The sequence below is a fragment of the Dermacentor albipictus genome, chromosome 3, assembly GCF_038994185.2.
Source record: "Dermacentor albipictus isolate Rhodes 1998 colony chromosome 3, USDA_Dalb.pri_finalv2, whole genome shotgun sequence".
NCBI classification, from domain to species: Eukaryota; Metazoa; Arthropoda; class Arachnida; order Ixodida; family Ixodidae; genus Dermacentor; species Dermacentor albipictus.
The window spans coordinates 74,056,003-74,075,579 of NC_091823.1; the positions used below are offsets into that span (position 1 = coordinate 74,056,003).

The window sequence follows — 19,577 nt, forward strand, 5'->3', positions numbered from 1 at the left end:
GTAAACTAATGGAGAATGGAAACGAAATGGAGAATAATGACAACAGCAGGACAGAATTAGAGGAGGAGTACAGAAGGATGACAAGTAAGGAATGGGACAGAATTGAACACAAGGTCCCAGTGGGAACAGCGACAGGACCTGACGGCATACCTATGAAATTGATAAGCATATTAGGCCAGAAAAGTAAACTAAAATTACGACAACTTATTGAACAAATAGTAGTAGGGGGAGATGTTCCACAGGACTGGAAATCAAGCAGAATGTTATTAGTTTACAAAGGTAAGGGAAGCAAGGACAACATTAAATCCTACAGGCCAATAACTATCACATCAGTCATATACAGAGTAGCAATGCAGATGGCGAAGGAGAGAATGGAGGAATGGGCAGAACGAGAAGAGATCTTGGGAGAACTGCAGAATGGATTTAGAAGGAACAGAAGGCTAGATGATAATTTATTTGTTATAACACAGTGCATAGAGATAGCGACAGCCAGGCAGAAACCACTATGGATAGCCTTTTTAGACATTAGAGGAGCTTATGATAATGTAAACCGAGAAAAGTTATGGAGCCAGTTGAGGGAATATGGTCTAGAGAGAAAGATGATAGAGTTCCTACAACAAGTTTATAGAGATAATGAGGTAGAGATAACATGGGAGGAGGAAACTACAAAGCCAGCTAAAATAAGAAGCGGTCTCAGACAGGGCTGTCCATTGTCACCTCTGCTTTTTATGATCTACATGAGCCAAATGGAAAAGAGACTAGAACAGAGCACAATAGGAACCGACATAAGCTATATGCTGGAAGGGCAGAAGGTAGTTCAAGTACTAGCCGGACTGATGTATGCAGATGATATAGTACTGCTTGCTGACACCCGAGAAGGACTACAGGAACTAATGAGCATATGTGGAGAGGAGGGAGAAAAATTGGGACTCCAATTCAGTAGAGAGAAGTCAGGGGTAATGGTATACAATGCAGAAAGGGGGGAGCCATTGGAAATACAAAGCACTAAGATTGATCATGTTCAAAAATACAAGTATTTGGGCATATGGGTAAACGAGGGCAAAAAGTACTTGGAAGAACAGGAAAAAATCATGATTGAAAAAGTGAAAAGGAACTCGGCTGTAATGAAACACAAGGCACTTTGGAACTATAATAGGTACGAGGTGGTTAGGGGCGTATGGAAAGGGGTTATGGTACCTGGCCTCACATTCGGAAATTCAGTACTGTGCATGAAATCGGAAGCTCAGGCATGCATGGAAACGAGACAGAGAAGTGTAGGCAGGTTGGCCTTAGGAGCACACGGGAACACCCCTAATGAGGGAGTGCAGGGGGACATGGGATGGACGTCATTTGAAGGTAGAGAGGCAATAAGTAAAATAAAATTTGAACAGAGACTCTCAGCACTGGAGGAAAAAAGGTGGGCAGGAAAAGTGTACAAATATCTGTACATGAAAAGTTTGAACACAAAGTGGACACTCCGAACGAGGAAGCTGAGGAATAGATACCTACAGCCGAGGGAGGGGATCCAAAGTGGTTCTAGTGTGGGAAAGGAGGTGAAGGAGACGGAAAGAAAAATGTGGGAAGAAAGAATGCTCGGAAAGCCATCGCTATCAATGTATAGGTCACAAAAACAGGAGATTAAGAGAGAGCTCTTATTTGATAACTCGCGGGGCAGCTCACTATTATTCGAGGCTAGGACGGGGGTTTTGAGAGAGAGAGAGAGAAAAAACTTTATTTTCATGTTCGGTGGTAACGTGGAAAGGCCCTCAGTCCAGAGCCTCGCTTGCGGCATTCTTCAGTGCAGCACTGATAAACGCCGCAAGGTACCGTTGGTCGTCGGCGCTGGCTGCTTCTGTCAGCCACCCGGCATGGGGTTTAGGGGAAAGATTTGTGGGGGCAGGAAGGGGAGGTGGGGGTGGTCCACAGGACCAGAGGATATGGGATGTGTTCGGGTGTTCACCACAGTATCGACAGGGTGGGGGATCTTCAGGTAAGAGGCCGCGGAGGAGGTGCATTCGCGCTGGTGTAGGGAGTGTTTCAGTCTGGGCCTGACGAATCAGTACACCCTGTTCACGGGTGAGCACTTTGCTGAGTTTGGGGAACTTGCGTCTTGCCTCTTGATATGGCCGCAGAAGCAGGGGAGCCCACCTTTTCGTCTGGGCTGGTCGCGGAATGCAGGGTGCCTGGTTCAAAGTCTCGCAGGCGAGCTGATTAGCTCTTTCATTTCCCGGCAGTCCGTCATGACCAGGTATCCAGATGATTTCTAGAGGACCCTGAAGGTGCTCTTGAATAAATGTCGAAGTGTGGGCAGGGAGATCATTGTGCAACAATTTCCTGCAAGCCGCCATGGAGTCGGTAAATATGATTCTTGGGTAGGCTGAGTTACTAGGGGGCATGTGTTTGATTGCAGTTGCGATGGCTGTCAGTTCCGCTAAGGTCGGATCTGTCTCCGAGAGTACCTCCGTATGCACAGTTTGGAGGTCGTTATTCACGACTGCTATAGCGGAGCCCCGTGCACCAACGCTAGCATCAGCGTACAAGTATATGCCGTCAGGGTGTCTTGCCGTGTACCTCTTGAAGTAGGCCACTCGCTGTCGTCGCCTTTCCTTGCCTCGTTCTGGATTCATGTGGCGTGGCAGTGGAGCTATGGTTAGAAGTTCGCGTTGTTTCGGGGGTAGTGGGCGCGTGTTCAGAAGGGGCGCAGCTTCTGGATGATGGCCGATGCTGTGGAGGATGTGCGTACCCTGACACGTGCGCTGCAAACGCAGTTCTTGGCGACGACGATGAATGCTGACTAGTTCCGCCACCGTGTTATGGCAACCGATGTCAAGTAGGAGCTTAGTGCTGGCACTAAACGGGATGCCGATGGCCAGCTTTGTCGCCTTCCTGATGAGCGCATCAAGGCGATTGATATCTTGCTTGCGGAGATTGGTATAGGGCAGGTGATAGCGCAGGCGCGACATAATTAGTGCGTTTCTTAGTTGAAGCATATCCGCCTCTTTCACTCCATTTGCTCGGTTGGAGACCCTACGCATCATGTGCAGCACCTGTTCTCCTTGTCTGAGCAGGTGATGCACCGTCGCAGCGGGACCTCCATCTTTCTGGATGTGGAGACCGAGTACCTTAATACATTTTGGTTGGGAAATGGGCACGCCTTCGTTTACAATTTGTATGGTGGGCGGTCTCCATCTTTTGTGATGGACCAGTAGCAATTCAGATTTTTCCGGCGCACATCTAAGGCCAATAGTTTGAGCAGCCTCATGCACCCTGTTCATAGCCTGTTGGAGAGTTTCTTGGATATGCCCTGGCGAACCCGTGTTGATCCAGATGGTGATATCATCTGCGTAGATCGAATATTTGATGTCGGGGATGTCTCGTAGCGCTCTATGGACTACGCACATGGCAAGATTAAAGAGAGTGGGAGAGATCACGGAACCCTGCGGGATACCTCTCTGCGGATGGGGATACTGTTGTGAGGTGATGTCGCCTACTCGTAGCGTGTACGTGCGACTCCGTAAGAAGTCCCTAATATAGTTATAAAGCTTGGTTCCGCAGCCAGTAGCTTCGAGCTCTTGCAGCATAGCATCGTGGTTAACGTAGTCAAAAGCTTTCTTGAGGTCTATGGCAAGAATAGCTTTAAGTTGAGCGCTGCTTGTTTCCTTCGTGATTTCTTCGTGTAGCTGCAGTAGAACGTCTTGAGTAGATAAGTGATGTCTGTATCCAATCAAATTATGGGGTAGGTGTTGTGATTGCTCAAGGTGAATTAGAAGTCTGTTAAGCACGATGCGCTCCATTAGCTTGCCGACGCATGATGTTAGCGATATTGGACGCAGATTCGCTATGGCTTGGGGCTTGCCAGGCTTTGGAATGAAAATGATGCTGGCTGTCTTCCACTCTTCTGGCAAGCTGCCCGTGTCCCACACATTGTTAATTTCCTGAAGTAGGAATGCATGATCGGCTTCTGTAAGGTTGCGGAGCTGTGTTGTCGTAATTTGGTCTGGTCCTGGCGCTTTATTCGGCTTTGCTTCTGCTAAGGCACGCTGTAGTTCCGCTAATGTGATTGGGCCGGTGAGACCCTCATTTTCTGGCTCTGCGCTTTTGTAGTCGGCATACTGTGGTTGCGCTGGATCCGCAATGTGTGTTGTTATAAGCTCGTTGAATAGGTCATCGGTATGCTCAAATGTTTCGAGCAGCTTTCGGAGCTTATGGGACGTTTCCGTCTTTGTCTGGGTTGGGTCAATGAGTGATCGGATGAGATTCCACGTGGAGCTCATATTCAATGTGTCATTGAGCTTGTTGCACGTATCGTACCACTGCTCACGAGTGAGATGTTCAGTGTAGTGGACGATCTGCACGTTGAGCGTGTTGATGCGTGAGCGCAGTTTTCGATTGAGCTTATTTCTTTTCCATCTCTTAATGAGGGCATGTCGTGCCTCCCAGAGATGAAGAAGATGCCTGTCCGTGCTTGGTTGCTCCCACTTCTCTATTATTTCCTTCGTGTGTGACTGGATTCGTTGCCTGACCATCTCTACCCAATCTTTCAAGTGCATGTTTTGGAAGTCTCCTACAGGTGTCTTTCTGAACTCATTCCAATCCGTCAGGCGATGCTTGCGCTGGCGTTTTGGGAATCCTTTGATTTGCAGAAACATCTGTATGACAGTATGGTCACTTGTTAAAGTATCGTGCGTGTTAACCCATTGCGCTGACAGTCGTCCTTTAATGAAGGCGAGATCAGGCGTGGTATCTCTTTCTACGGAGTTTCCGTGCCGCGTCGGGGAGTCGGTCTCGTTAAGGAGAGTTAGCTGGGCCTGTTGCATATGGTATAGTAGTGCGGATCCTTTGGAGGAGTTTTTTGTGTATCCCCATGAAGTGTGTGGCGCGTTGAAGTCGCCTGCTATTAGATGATCAAAATACTTCGTTGGCCGCAGATTCGCAACCTCCTTGAAGAAGTCTACTTTCTGTTTTGGCGGGCTATAAACATTTGTGATGAATAAGTGGGGCTGTGCCTTGCTCTTGACAATTTTAGTTGGAAAGACACGTACAGTGAGGCTCTGTTCCGTGCTGTGGACAACATTTGCCGCTATATCTTTACGAATAAGAATGGCCAGTGCAGAATTATGGCTATACGTCGTATAACCTGCAAGATGAGGTGTTTGGTTAGTTTCCTGGAGTAGGAGAATGTCGGGTCGACGATCTTGAGCGGCAATGTACTGCGTGAGAAGGCCCCGTTTTCGAGCAATCCCTCTACAGTTCCACTGCCACACCACCAGATTAGTCGCCATTGTTCTACTGATGATTTTGCGGAGCGCCCGCTGTAGGGTAAGGAGTGGGTCGTGTTACGCTGGTAGATCGACGTGCTCTGGGTCGTTCGCGCTCTTCCTGGCGCGGTAATGCGGCCATCGCAGCCTGCACTTGTGTAGAGACCATCGCCTCTGCCTGGCTCCTGAGGAGCTCGTTGAATAGGGAGCGCATTTGGCTCATTATTTGTTGAGTGTATGTTTTTAGCGCCTCCTCAACTTGAGCAGCAACCTGTTGAGCTATCTTGGCCTCTAGACTGGTTTGCATTTCTTTCATTTCGTCCCTTAGTTGCTTAAAATCTGCTTCAAGGTGTTGTAGGGCTGTTGTGTGGTATCTTGCCTTTTTCATTGCCGGTTGCAATGACGCTGCTTCTGCTTCCTGAGCTAAGGGTTGCTCTATATCACCCAATGGTGTAACTTCAGGTGCGTGTGCCTCTGCTTGCATGTCCATGCCTTCGGTAGGCTCTAGTGATTGTGACGATAGTGTTGACATTTCATTAGGTCTGCGGGTTTGAAGTAGAGCGTTCTTATAATCTTTGGCTACTTTTTGAGCTCGTGTTTGAACTTGAGATGCATTGGTAATGGGGGGGAAAGGGGAGGTGCCGGGTGACTGACTCACGTTTCGCTGGTTTGCGGGTTGCTCGTCTTGTTGACCTCGGGAATGGTTGTGATCCGGAGACTGGCTGCCACCTCCGAACCGGTTGCAGTCCCCAGACTGGCCGCCGCTCCCGGACTGGCCACTGCTGCCGGACTGGCTTTGGTCCCCGAAGTGGTCCCGGCCCCTGGAATGGCCGCGTCCCCTAGATCGGCTGCGGCCCTTGGATCGGCTCCTGCCTCTGGAGCGGCTGCGGCCCCTGGACTGTTGACGGCTTCTGGAGCTACTTCTGTCTCTCGATGTGTTGTCGGAGTTGCGTTTTGGGCTTGGGCTTCGGCCTGCGATGGTGACTGTTTTCATTTGCTTGTCGTCCTTTCGTTGCTTCAATCGCTTCAGGTAGGCCGCTTCTCTGACCGCTTTATCAGCGGCTCGTCGCACTTCACAAGTTGGGTCATCTGCCTTGTGGTCCTTGCCACAATTAGGGCAGCCTGGTTTGCAGTCATGATCCTCTACAGGATCTCCGACAGACTTTCCACATGTTCTGCACCTTTGTTTTCCATTGTCGCGACAAACGTCTGATCGGTGTCCTATAGCAAAGCATGTTGTGCAAAATTGCGCCTTGGGTCGGTGAGGGACGCAGCGGTATACACCTCCGCCGAAGATGACCTGGCGAGGTACATGTGAGCCCTTGAAAGTTATGATTGCAGTGGCTGTTCTACCCATCATACGAGCCGCAATAATCTCATAATTTGGGGCTCGGAGTTCACGCATCAATTCTTCGGTTGGGGTGTTCATTTCCACGTTGTGAATCACACCTCTGCACGAGTTATGGGGTGAAGCGATATAGATGTGGACAGGGTAAGTTTTGCCATTAAGAGTGGTTTCATTAATGCGCTGGAGCTTTTCTGTCGCCGAGGGGTCATCACTGGTTATTATAGCCAAGTTCTTTTCTTTTTTGATGTCTACTGTAGCGGCGCGAGCCTCTGCAGCAGTCAGAGCTGCTGAGACGCTTAGCGCGTCGTGAAGCGTTCGTGGGCTCCACTGAGGTAGGAAAAGGCCAGTTGGCGGACGCAAAATGAGCGTTGCAACGTGCTGCGTACCTTGGGAACGTTTTGATACTCGAGTGGTCCATCCATCAGTGTCGGTGACGAATTTCGGGGCCATTGCTGCTGAAGGAGTGCGGGCCGTTGGCGTACTTGACGGCAGGCCTACTCCCCTAGCCGTTAGGGCTAGCTGAGCGCCCTGCCAGGTCCGTGACAAAAGCACAGAAACTCACAGTACGTTGGTCCGATCACAGCAGAAGTTGGCCAAAATGTTCGGATGATGTTCTAGAGGAGCCGAGCCGTGTCTGAGGACTGGTCCTTGTCGAATAACGTGGCATTCGGGTCTTTCCTGTGGAGCGATGCGAAGGCACGTATGCTCGGACAGGAGCGACGCTCGCGTCCCTCGGGGGTTTTGAGGACGAAAACATACAGGGATAAATTTGAAGACGTGGACCTTCGCTGCGCAGCTTGCGGAGCAGAAATGTAGACCACTGAACATATAGTGCTGAGATGCACAGCCCTTCGCCCGACCCAGGCAGAGGGAACAGAGGCAGATATGGAAGGGGCATTAGGTTTTCCCGGGGAACGAGGGCAAATAGATGAGAAAAGAGTGGCAGTAACGAAGGGGAGGCTAGAGGATTGGTGGAGGAAGTCAAGGGATAGATAATAACATAAATCGGGGACAAAATGTTTCCTCTACTGTTTTAGATAGTTATCTTGGGGGGGGGGGAGGGGAGTAAAAAAAAACTAGGTTGGGAAAAAAAGGAATAATAATAAAATAGGAGGGGGGAGCAAAAGGCTAGGTGGCGCCAGCCGCCGCCCGTTACAAAGGGTATAGCCGCCATCCATCCATCCATCCATCCATCCATATTGCGCATGCTTCTAGAGTTATGAATGTATAGCTTGTATGTCGATGAAGTATCTGCTCTATGCACAGCAAAGGTGGTGGCTACGCGACAAAGTGAGAAGGCTGGGAAAATATTCATTGGGACTATAGAAATATAATCCCTTGGGACTATATACTTTTGCCACGACATCTTCAGTATTTTTCCGATTTCATCTTTTACTCATCTATTGTTCCCCCTTTTCCGTTTCGCAAAGGTAGAATAGCAAAGTGGGCGCGACCTTGGTGAACCGTCCTTGAACCGTCCTGCATCCCCTTGTTATCTCTCTCTCTCTCTCTTCATTCGTTAGAATCGAAGACGTTTCGTCATCTAAGGACATCTGTCTGAAGAACTAGCAACTATTATCAGTGAGGAACACGTCAGTTATGTATTGCTTTTTGTGACCGTTAAGTGTTAGAAGAATCCTTTGATACTTTGAAGAAATTATTAAATTATACTGCTGTTTGTATCCATACGTGGTAACGTTTCCTTCCTTTCTCGAAAAGTCAAGTGGATCAGCCGGAAACATTTGGCTCCCGACGTCTTTATCTCGTCTCTTCAACTAAGCTTATGCATAAACGCAGAAACGAGGTGACAGGATTAATTTGGGCTTCATGTATGTGGGATGGTTGTCTCCTGAAGTTCACGTTGCAAGCGTAGAATGCGACGTGCCCTATATCATGAGTTTGCAATCATATTTTTCAGAAGAGGAGAAATAAAATACAGGCAAAAATACTTTTAACAGACGACCGCAGTCGCTGTCAAGGATCGAAGGTAGAATAATGGAGGTTAAAAAGATGACTCGGAAGTAGTTGGCTCCCGGTTCCGCTTCTCTTTCTCGACTTTTTTCGATTTCCGAGCGAAATAAGTGTGCTCCCTAGTTTTTGGGTAAAAAATTGAAAGTTCAGAAGCCTACTTATTGTCGAGAAAAATAACTCAGGTTTTAGTTTCTGAAACGCTCATTCGTTGTTTAGAATGCCGGATTACATTCATTTCAGTGGCTTGCATATTGATACGAAAGCATTAAATGGCCCATTGAACGAAAAAATCCGGCGCCTGTCGTCTGGACAAGCGAGAAATGGCACCTAAATTCCCATTGGCTGCGACGTCGCGTCACGAGCACGCCTTTATGAAGCAGGGTGGGGGAAAGGGAACGCCTGCTGCCTCGTTAGCCAGTCAGGAGGCGTTGCGTGAGGGGAGAGGGCATCGCCGCGACGCCACGTCACCCTTGCTCCCACATTTGGAAGGCTGTGTTATCAGTGCTTTCCTTGACCGCGCACGCTCTCGCCTGCGTTCTAACTGCGCCTCGGTAAGGCCAAATCAGAACGCGCTAAGCGTTTCAAAGCGCTCGCTTGCCCCTGAGAAGCTCATGACTCGAAGAACCGTTCAGCGGATTTCAACTGGACATTAATGCTTTCGCATTCACAGCTCATAAGAAGTGCTTAGGTGTCTTCGGATTTTTGTTCATTGACCGAAACAGCTTGGCGAAACGAGAGAAGTGGAACACGAACACTAGCGTCCTTAGTCACCCATATCCCTGTATAGCAGCACCAAAATTAGGAATTTATTTGGCCGCGTTTCACATAGATTGATCGATATACGGACGCCTTCGACGAGAGAGTGGGATAATTAAACGAAAAACAGGTTTATTAACTAGAGTACATGGTTCGGTTGGCTAAACTGAACTGGAGGAAGGGTTCCCGACAACTGCAGTTTATGTAACCGTACTGTTTACCGGGAAATGCTGGCAACGAACGCTATGCAGGAAGGCGGCCTTTTTGGTACAAATGCGTTGCGTGGGCCAATCCCGGAGTTAGTGCGCAGTCACGCCATGAAAATTACACAATTTTCACGCTTCTGCTATTGTTTCGCGCAATCAATATTTTAGTCTGAGAAGATATAACATAACAGGCATGCGCTGTCGGTGTTTTATTTCACGAAATTTGTTTGTGGGCTGACATTCTCATAAGTCCAAGAAATAACTTTGTCATGAATGTAAGGCAAGGTATGAGCAGCTTTGGTGGTAGAATGATGTGGCAATGTAACCCGCACATACCCCAAGGCATAGAGCAAGGCGTGGCTCTTACAAAATTGGCAGTGTCTTAGCTCGGCTATGTCAGGATACACGTAGCGAAAGTTAAGGCATAGCATGGTTAGCCCATATTTCTTTCTCTATGGTTAGCCTTGGTTAATCTTGATTGCAAGTCCAGGTTTGTCTGGTTGTCTAGCTGTGTTGCGGCGTTTAAGCCGCACCGCACGCGTGCGGTCGCACAGTGTATACCTTGCACATTGTAAACCGAAATTTGTGCACAAGTGTTTGATACGTGCAATCTTTCGCGCGACCGCACCCGTGCGGTGCGGCTTGCGGCGATGGGCGGCTCGAGCGTAAATCGGCCCTCGTTTGGCGCGCTGTTCTTTTGTTTCCTGGGCGATTCGTTCCCTCTTCATGTCGTTCCGATGTCGATTCGAGGCCTCCTCTGCTTATCAGAATTGTCGCCGTCCATACTGCCGCCTCAACTGCGGTTGCGGGGCACGCGAGCTCTCCTTTTGAATCCTCCGACATGTTATCAGGCATGCGACGCAGCTGGCGAAGCGAGCGGAGGCGAACGCAACGACGAGGAACGCGGAGTGACGTCATGTGCCTACCTCCTCGGAGCACAGCCACGGCGAAATCGCAAGCTCGCGGCCAGTAAAGCTTTCGCTTTAATATACCGAAATATATGCGGAAATTTTCGCTCACAGACAACTCCGCCGACGGCGACACCGCATTTCCTGCGACACGGGTTCCTTAACGCTATATACCGCGTTCAAAAGAAGTTGCAGATCCCCCGCGCTCTGGGAATTGGTTTAAAATAAAGTGTACGCGTGCAAGCGAATAAGCGCGGATGTACCTGAGAAGAGCAGCTACTCTCTTAGAGCTGCCTGTGCTGACCTCCGTCAGGACCAGGGTCCCAGAATACTTTCCTCTGACAAGAGACGGCTGTCCAGCGCGGCAGAGCGAGTTGTTTTTTGCACGCTGTAGCGAGGGCATTCACAAAGGAGATGCCAGATTCTCCCATCGCAGCCTCGGCGATCACAAAAGGGGCTGTTCGCAATTACAATACGAAAAGAATGAGCCCTCATGATCGGAATCACGTGCGACACAGTAGCGTTGGTTCAGGTCGTGGCATGCTGGGAGAAAAACGGAGCTTCAGGAGACGATTCCGTGCGATGCGATGTAATCAAACTATGCTTACTTCCACACCGTCATTGTAAACTCGCCCGCCAGCGAGTGGCGCTTTTTTCAGATAACAAGAATTCGCAAGCAAGTGGAGCAAGTAGTGAACAACAACCGCGGGCAGGCTGTGTGACCTAGCCCACGTGTTCTCTATCAGTAAGGTTACGATGGCTTTCCTATAAGCAGAATATCGACGCTATATCCCTTGTTGAAGACGTAGCAACGTATAGAGACTATAGATCTTAACGCGTTGCAGAATAGTATATATGACCGGCTGCGATTCCTTTTGCCGTCGCTGACGTCAGATGAGATGCCTTGAATGAGATAACGGCAGTCGTTACTGGAACGACTCGGGATACGCTGAGGTTGTGGGTGAAACCGGTCCACCCGCGATGCTTCTGCTGTGCGCCGCTTGACACATAGGAGAGACATAGGTGTCGTTTCAGCTTCCTTGTTGCAAGCTAAGGTGAAGTTGAAGTGAATGCAAGCCTACCTTATAGGCGGACCACCCGTGTGCAGTCGTGGAATGCGGATAGATGGGTCACTTGTCGCGCTTTAATAAGGCTGGTGTAGCACTGTGCGGCGAGAGACATATAAGGAGCTGCAGCGGAGGCGGCTGTTGTTTCCAAACTCGCGTACTGCGTGTGTCGCCTCTTTTGCGGTGTAGAAGGGGACGGAGTGCAATGAAAGCACAGAAGTAAGGTCATCTATAGATTTGTGCGCAGGCCCTTTAACACGTATTGAAATGGCAGTACACAGGCATTTTCGCATACCGTCAAATGAGGCGTCCCCTAGCGAAATTCCAACCTGCGACCTCTTGCCTAATTTAGCAGCAAAACACCATTGCCGCTACCACACACTGACGATCAAGCTCATATAGTGCCTCATCTAATGGCGTTTCGATGTCAGGCTAATTTTATTCGCTAGCAAGGTGATTATCGCAGTGTTCGTGTACAGCTTGGTGCTATTCTAGACAGCTGACCCAGATAAAGAAACGACGTTCTGGTGTAGTTTACACAAAGGCGCCTAAAAATTTATGCGATATGAGAGCGAGGGGGAAGAAAAAAAAAGAAAGTTCATGCGCGAAGACGCGACGACCACCGCTTTGTATGTGTTCTAAGCGCGCGACCAATCACAAAAAGCAGGCTCGCAGGCTCGGAATAATGGGCGAACGTTCCCCCACGCGTCCGAAAGGTGAGACTCGCTCACACAATGCCCGAGAATTATTCGCAGCTAACGCGGTGGCCGTTATTCCCTCGGGCATGGAGACAAGGATAGCGTGTCGTCCATACGTCGCGTTTTGCGCCAATAACAAGTCCCCCCACACCCCGCTTTCCCGCGGCGTCCCAGCGGCGAAAACAAGACAGCGACGTCGAAAAAAAAGCTAAAGCAAATTTTTGCCCCGAAGAGACGGCGACAGAACAAAAGGGCTACATTGTTGTCCACGGCACGCGGCACCTGAGTCCACTTTTGGCGATCCCCGAATGGGCAGGCAGACGGGCAGTCACCGGCAAACTGACAGTTTTAGCCGCGGTCGAGGGGGGCTGCTATATGCGCGTTGTAAAAGCACCGCGGCGACATGCGACACAACGGCCGCACGCGACACTGAAAGAGACCGCTACTCGCTAGCATGCATCGGTTTGGTCAAGCAAGGCACAGCCGGACACTGCAACGCGCACAGAGAGAGACAGTCAGTGGCCGCCCGGTGGCCCGAAAATAGAGCCGTTCTTCATGGCCCCGTGTATGGGAAGCGTGCAGAACGGCAGCTCATCGCTATCGACTCCTCTCCCTCCTTCTCGCTTGCGGTAGCGGCGGCGGTATCCATATGCAGGAACACTGCCGTGTTGTAGACTGGGAGCGCAAAGAAACATAACGGTTCGCTTATCGCCTGTGCGCGCTCTTTTGTGGCGCTTTTGTGTGGACATTGTGTTCGTGTGCCCGGCGCATGCGCTTACGACGGCGATCGCCTGGCTGCCAAAGACACACCGGCTGCTGCTGCGGCTGCTCCTGCTGCTGCTGCTGCTGCTGCTGCTGCTGTTGCCGCTTCTTCTGACCCGGAACACATGCGCGGAATGTCTGTTTTTGTTTTCACTCGGGAACTGACAGCTATCCTTCGGACCGTTTTGCGGAGCCGACTTCTTTTCTTGGAGCCAACTCGCGTGATTTGAGGGGGTGTGTTGTGCAAACACGTGTGTCACGCAATTTACATCCTGTACGGTCTATTTATTGTCTGTCGAGAACGAAAGTACACGTGTGTGACCGGCGATCACGAATGATCGGTAGTCAAAGTAACTGTGCGGCCCTCTTTGACCAGATAGATACTGCAGGTGAAAGATACAATTAGCCGAATGGGCCGTGGTCAGTTCGACTTAGATTTGACATTCGATGTCAAGTGACACGCGGCCCGGAGATTTTTCGAGGCACAGTAACCTCGGCCGGAATGGCGATCGGTTTTTCATTATTCCCTGCGTGTTATTTAACCTGTTGAAGAAATAAAGAAAAGCTCTTCAATGGATGCTGGGTGTGTTTAAGCCAGATGGTGTGAGTGGGAAATGAAATGACGCGTTCGTATAGACCATTTTTGCCCACGCTGTAGCAGCAGTGCATTCATGTCCCCAGAACACTTGCGGTCATGCATTTCTGACAGTCAATTTAGCCAAGAAAACGGAAGTATTTTGCGCATAGTTTACTGTAGGCACGTATTCTTGATGTGTTGAGATATAAAGAAAGTGCGGCATGTGTCGATCTCATCTATGGGCTTTTTTTGTTGTTGTTGTTGTTGCACTTAACAATAAAATCACTTGTAGAACATTCCAACTTCACTGCAAAACTAATGCCAGCTGTAGGGTTCTGTAAATTTATAGGCTATTGTAACTGGTGCTGTTCCAGAAGGCTTAACCGGAAGTCTTCTGGGAAGCCTGTTTGTAAGCTTGAAAAGGGTCTATACGTAATAAAACGTATACAACATACACAAGCGCACACAGTAATTAAGTCAAATAAAGTGTATTTCATGTGACTTCCACTTGCCGGCTGGTCTTGCAAGACTAACGTTACACCGAATTCGGTTGAACGTCGCCTGCACAGAATACTTCGCAGACAAACTCCAACTGACGCTTTCGCCATCAGTGCAATACGTGAAATGTGCGTGCGATGACTTGAAACTCATGTTTGACGTGTCTGTGTGCTCTATGCGGCCTCAGAAGGTATGCTCTAAAATCTGCCTTATATTTACGTTGTGTAGCTCCTTACGGAGTTGCACCATGTACTCGGAACATGGAGCAGCGCTGGTAAGCTCGTTGCGCGTAACGAACGCGCTAATAACTTGTTCGAGAGGCACAATTTGAGTTCCCCGTCGGTGCCTTTCCTGTTTTTTAGCATTTTCTTTCTCACCTCGCTGCGCTTCGATCTCCTTTGTATATATACGAACTTGTTGCAGTGTATTAAGCAACTTGCCGCTGCCTTAGGAAGTGCCACCAATACACGTATGAGCGCCTCCTTTTGCGTCCTCAACTGCCAGCGGTCCTGTCAAACGCAAAATTATAAGTCGAGGACGCAATTACTTAGCACTTCGAAGCCACCTGATCTGACATAATGCCGATGCCTGCGCATCTGCTTTTTTATGGGTTATAGTGTTTGGCTTTTGTTTCATTATAATAAATAGTCTATTGGATGCAATTTCATGTTTCATCGTTCTTTCTTTTTTTTTCTCCCACCTTATTCATTCCACTGGTGCAGTCATCTCTGGCTGTTTGTCATTGTTGCCAGAATGACTTCGCTGACTTCAGTATATTTTCCTTTACTTTTTCCAGTTTGTAGTATATGTCTAACCAACGCCTACTAATTGCAATAACAAATGCAGCGCTAAATCCAGTAATAAAAAGTACACATATGGTGAACATCACCGTACGTACGGCGCCACCAGCTCGGCATGAAGATCCTTGGCCTCAATTGCGTCCTTTTGAAATGCAAGAAGCGGATCACTACTCGTGCTTCTACGAAGTCTGTCGATGGACTATCCCATTTTGGTGCTGATGCACTAGTGGCGTACCGTGCAGCTATATATAGAGCAAAATCTTTATATTCCGCTAAACCTAGATAGACATGTGCGCTAATTTTGACGCATATCGTGTATTACTGTTCCAAATTTATGGTACCGATATACGAGCTATATGAACGCTGCCTTAAGTCCCTGAAAGAAGAAACAATTGTTATTATCAACTCTTCCGTCAGTGCAGTACTTATGATGCGGTTTATCAGGAGGGCACAACAGCGAGCCGTATCCTACATGAAAATGTTGCTTTCTCCGAGCCGCATGGTTGACGTGGCGTTCACTTATTAGACGCTTGTATGAGACGCTGATAGCATTTTAAGCAGCACGTAGCCACGCTTTTCTCCAATTTCTGATCACAAACGCCCCTGCTCAGTTTCTGAAAATGCACCTTCAAAGCGACAAGACACGAACACTGACAGAAGCTATAGAACTGGACCCGTCCTCGCAAAATAGCTCTTACACCAGAATTATTCGTAAGAGCCAATTCCGGCCAATCCTGATGCTGGGCATATCCTTAGCAAAGGCGATCGGCCACTATAGCTAAGTGCACTTATGAGCGAGAAGATTTGGGGATACGGACCCTGGTCATGGAGGCCTCGTATCAGCCAGAGACAAATCTGAGGCTCGAAGAATGTGAGTTCTGCTCTGTAGTGAAGGGTTCGGACAAGACAAGAACCGCTTAGTATTTGTACGTTGCAAGCTACCGCTCACTTGCCGAAGTCCGCGAGAATATTCTGTAGCCTACAGTTTCCTCATCCTCATCCTTAAGTTGAAAATCGTTCTTTATGTTACCTCTGTGCCTTTTTTCTTTTCTTTCTTTTTCTTTTCTTCCTTTCGTTCTTACCCCCTTCTCCTCGAGTTAGCTGCGTTATTCGCGCAGGTGCCTTAATCGGTCAACCGAGTAACTCCTTCTATACCGACCTTTTCTATATGGAAGAGCAAAGTTGTTCGCTGCTGACCCATAGGCGGTCCTAGCCTCTTTACAAAGTACCGCACAACGACCTTTAACGGCCCACTTCTGCAGTGACAGCTTGAGATGTGATCTTTGCCTCTGTGTCGGGAAACTTTCGACTTTCGCTTCGTTGCACGCATCTGCTCTAAAGAGAGAGAGAGCAAGAGAAAGACCCGCTCAACGGGAGTGACACATTCCCTCAGCCAGCGACCACACCGCCGGGTGCATGCATGACATGCCTGCCTGCGTATTCTCGAGTGATGCTCTCGACCCGAAGCACTTCCTATTTCGGAGGCGGCTCCCGGGTCCCTGGGAGCGGTCATCGCGCGGCGGCATCGCTAAATGCGAGCGCTTGCACGTACGCTGCGGCGCCTGCTGACCCAGCTCCCGTCAAGCGCGGTCAGCGGCCATTCTGCCGCACGCGGTGTGGGCCCAAGCAGATGTGGGAGCAGAGAAGCGTCCGTCTGCCGTCCGTCACGGCGCCCGCTCGACGCCGGGAGAAGACAAAAGACGACGAGGAGGAGGAGGAGGAGGAGGAGGAGGAGGAGGAGAAAAAGAACGATGACAGGAAGCCGTGGTTTACACCGCTGTGCATCCTGTCCTGCCTAATCCGTGAATCCGCAGTGCGTTGTGAGCAGAGCGTGGAGCGTCACGGAGCAGAAGCTTCGTCACTTTCACCATGCGAGTTTGCGAGAGGTATTGTTTGGGTGCGCAGTAACACGGTAAAACGTGGAAGGGCCCAGTAAACGTGAGGGCTCATTCAGTGACTGACGGTACTTGATGCTCGGAAAGTAACACGGGAACTATTGAAGATAATAATGGACTCTGGGATCAAAATTTTTGGCCACCCGGATTTTATATCGCGCACCCAATGTTCCGCAAGCAACGAGCCCACCGTTTGCGTACGGCAACTGGCACTCTCTTCGATGCGAAGATACAGAGTGGCTGAGACCTTTTCGAAGTGTGCCTTTGAAATGGAATGCTTGTAATAAAGGGCCGGGGATACATGTCTTGTGCTCACATCGGTCCGTTGGTTGTAGCAGCTGGGGGTATATCCAACAATGTTGTTCCAAGTTGCCATCTTCGGCTTCACGTGACTCGTGGTGCTACAAGCGGCCAGCTGTGGCGAGTCTTTATTAAATTTCCCGCAACGAACTCCACCATTGCGGATTTTCCTTCCAGATCTCGCGCTAAAAACAGCGTCCCACCAAATTTTGGAGGCCGTACTTACGAGTGCCAGTCGCACTGCCCCTTGTCCACGACAATAAATGGGAGGGAGCAGCATCTCTGGCACTTAGACCTATTTCGAGATGGGTTGAAACAAACGTATGATCGCTGAGCTAAATAAATTCCGTTCGCTATGTCTATACTTGTGATCTGCCCAGGTGAAGCCGTTAACGAGCCCGCAAGTAACCGTTGCCATCGGCATGTTGGCAAGAGAAGTGTACCGATTAATGCTCTTGCATTTTTGGTGGGTAAATTCAGCGAGCAAGGTCGTTTATATAGAGCAAATTAAAGCGCTTGAATCGTAACTCCCAAGCTGTTGGGGATTATTTGTCAGCACAGCAGACGTGTAAGAAGCACCGCAAAAAAATAAAAGGCTGCATGTATCTTAACGACATAGCTCCACTTGCGATCTTCAAACGGTCTTCAGTGGCGACGTTTCGGTATCGCGAGTCGCTATTAATAGCATCGGTACTGAATGAGCGTCATTCAACGCGGTTTTACAAACACTGCTGCCTGTATCGACGATTGCCACGTAAAAGCAAATTCGTGGCAACGCACTCGAACAAAATGAAACCATCGTGTATTTCGCGGCGGCGGCGATGCCCTCGTGATTCAGAGGTTATGCGTTACTCTCAGCATTATACCCCTCCAGCTTTACTGTTCTGAGGCGCATCTTCGCTACCGCTCATCCGAACAGGTGGGAAAAAAATACACGAATGATGCGGCCGATTACGCGAAATAAGACCAATCAGTACGGCACCAAAGCGTTGCGGCAGCCTCTCGCGTCCTCTCCAGTGATCGTACTCAGCACCCCGCGTCACCATTCAACGGGTCTCCGGGAGTGTATAGACCAAGAGTGTAAAAGCCACTCTATAGGTCCTCGCGGCCACCCCTGCTGTGCCGTCGTCCCAGATATCGGCATCGCGGCGGTCCTGTCCTACCCCTCCAGCGCCGCGTCTGTCAACCGACCGTATATACGCTATATATCGCCTTCCCCCTCAGAACCTGTCGCGGTGAGAGGTGGCTTTCGATCAACCGGCGTCGCCTCAACGCGTGCGCCAAAGGCGCTCGCGCCCATCTTTGGCCGAGGGAGTGTGCGCAAGAAAAAGAAAGCGCTTCTCCGACAAGCATTGCGCGCGCTTCGGCCCATTCAAAGCAGCCCCGCCGCGGAATAACCGCCATACCGAAACTGCTTCCGGCGAGAAAGTGATGCCCTGCGGAAAGAAGCGCGCGGGAGCCGCTTGCACCACCTCTGGCTATCCGTCACGCCTGCCGCGGTTGCACATGTATGGCGGCGATTGCGCGTGCAATCGGGGTTGCGCAACAAAAAACAGCGTCGAATTCACGTGGAGGGCCGAAGGGAGATTCGTATGCGCGCCCGGCTTCTTCCGCTATTGGCGATAGCGCGAGAGGAGGGTTGCGTGCGAACGGACATAGAATATAGCACCTTGATGACACGTCTGCAGGCGACCTAGATGCACCGAGTGTGTTCGAAGGATTCGAAAAAAAGAAAAGGAAGGAAGAGAGAGGAACGAGATGGCTGCAGGCCTGAAGCAGCGGCCGGCAGATTGGCCAGCCGCTGTGTGATAGAAGGTCGTCGCTGTTTCAGGCAAAGTGCACACCATAAGGAAACGCGCAGAAACAGAGAGGCAGCAAAGGGTGGGCATGTATGGCCAAACGGATGTGCGGGCAATGAAGTTGGGGAAAGGAAGAGACGACATATAGTATTTGGTACATTTGGAGTCTATTGGCGTTCTTTGCTAAAAGGCGCGATCGAGAATTGACCGGACTGTCCACGCATCGTCAGGCGGCTCCTAAAGGCGGCGTCACTACGAAGCCAACACAGCCTGATACAAGTCCACTTCGATGTCACAAGCCTTTTTCTGCTCCGAAACTACAAGTGACACAAGAGCAACGGCCCGTACAATGAACTGGTGACTTCACGAGAAAAAAAAAGCGAAGTCGGAATCACTCATTTGATTGTATGGACTTTTGAGTGGCCGTTTATATTAAAACGCAATCAGTGCGAACAAGAGAATGCATACGGCGTGAAGTTCAAACACGAACCAGCCTTGCGCCAAACGAATTCGAAATGACCGCCTACAGATCAGAGTTCGCCGCTCTTAAGCGGTCAATGTTTGATCCGGTGATTTCTAGATTGTTTGAAGCCTATATACCCACTGATATTACACGGAGAAGCTTACGATTTTAAAAAAAGAAGAAAGTGAACTGCGGATAACCCGCCACGCTCGTGCCCTCACCCACCGCAGCCGGTCAAGCCCTCACATGTGATAGCCGAAAAGCGCAGGCG

The 19,577-nt window shown here is 49.7% G+C and overlaps 2 protein-coding genes across 2 annotated transcripts in view; both read right to left on the reverse strand.

The window, feature by feature from the left end:
- Gycbeta100B (guanylate cyclase soluble subunit beta-1-like) overlaps window positions 1-19,577 on the reverse strand; it is a 73,541-nt gene that overhangs the window by 43,139 nt on the left and 10,825 nt on the right. The window lies entirely within an intron of this gene.
- Window positions 5,913-16,050, reverse strand: LOC135900600 (zinc finger protein on ecdysone puffs-like). Its single transcript, XM_065430028.1, has 3 exons — window positions 16,009-16,050; window positions 13,023-13,085; window positions 5,913-6,230 (listed from the first exon to the last, which is right to left on the reverse strand). The coding sequence occupies exons 1-3, from the start codon at window positions 16,048-16,050 to the stop codon at window positions 5,913-5,915; spliced, it is 423 nt and encodes a 140-aa protein (XP_065286100.1).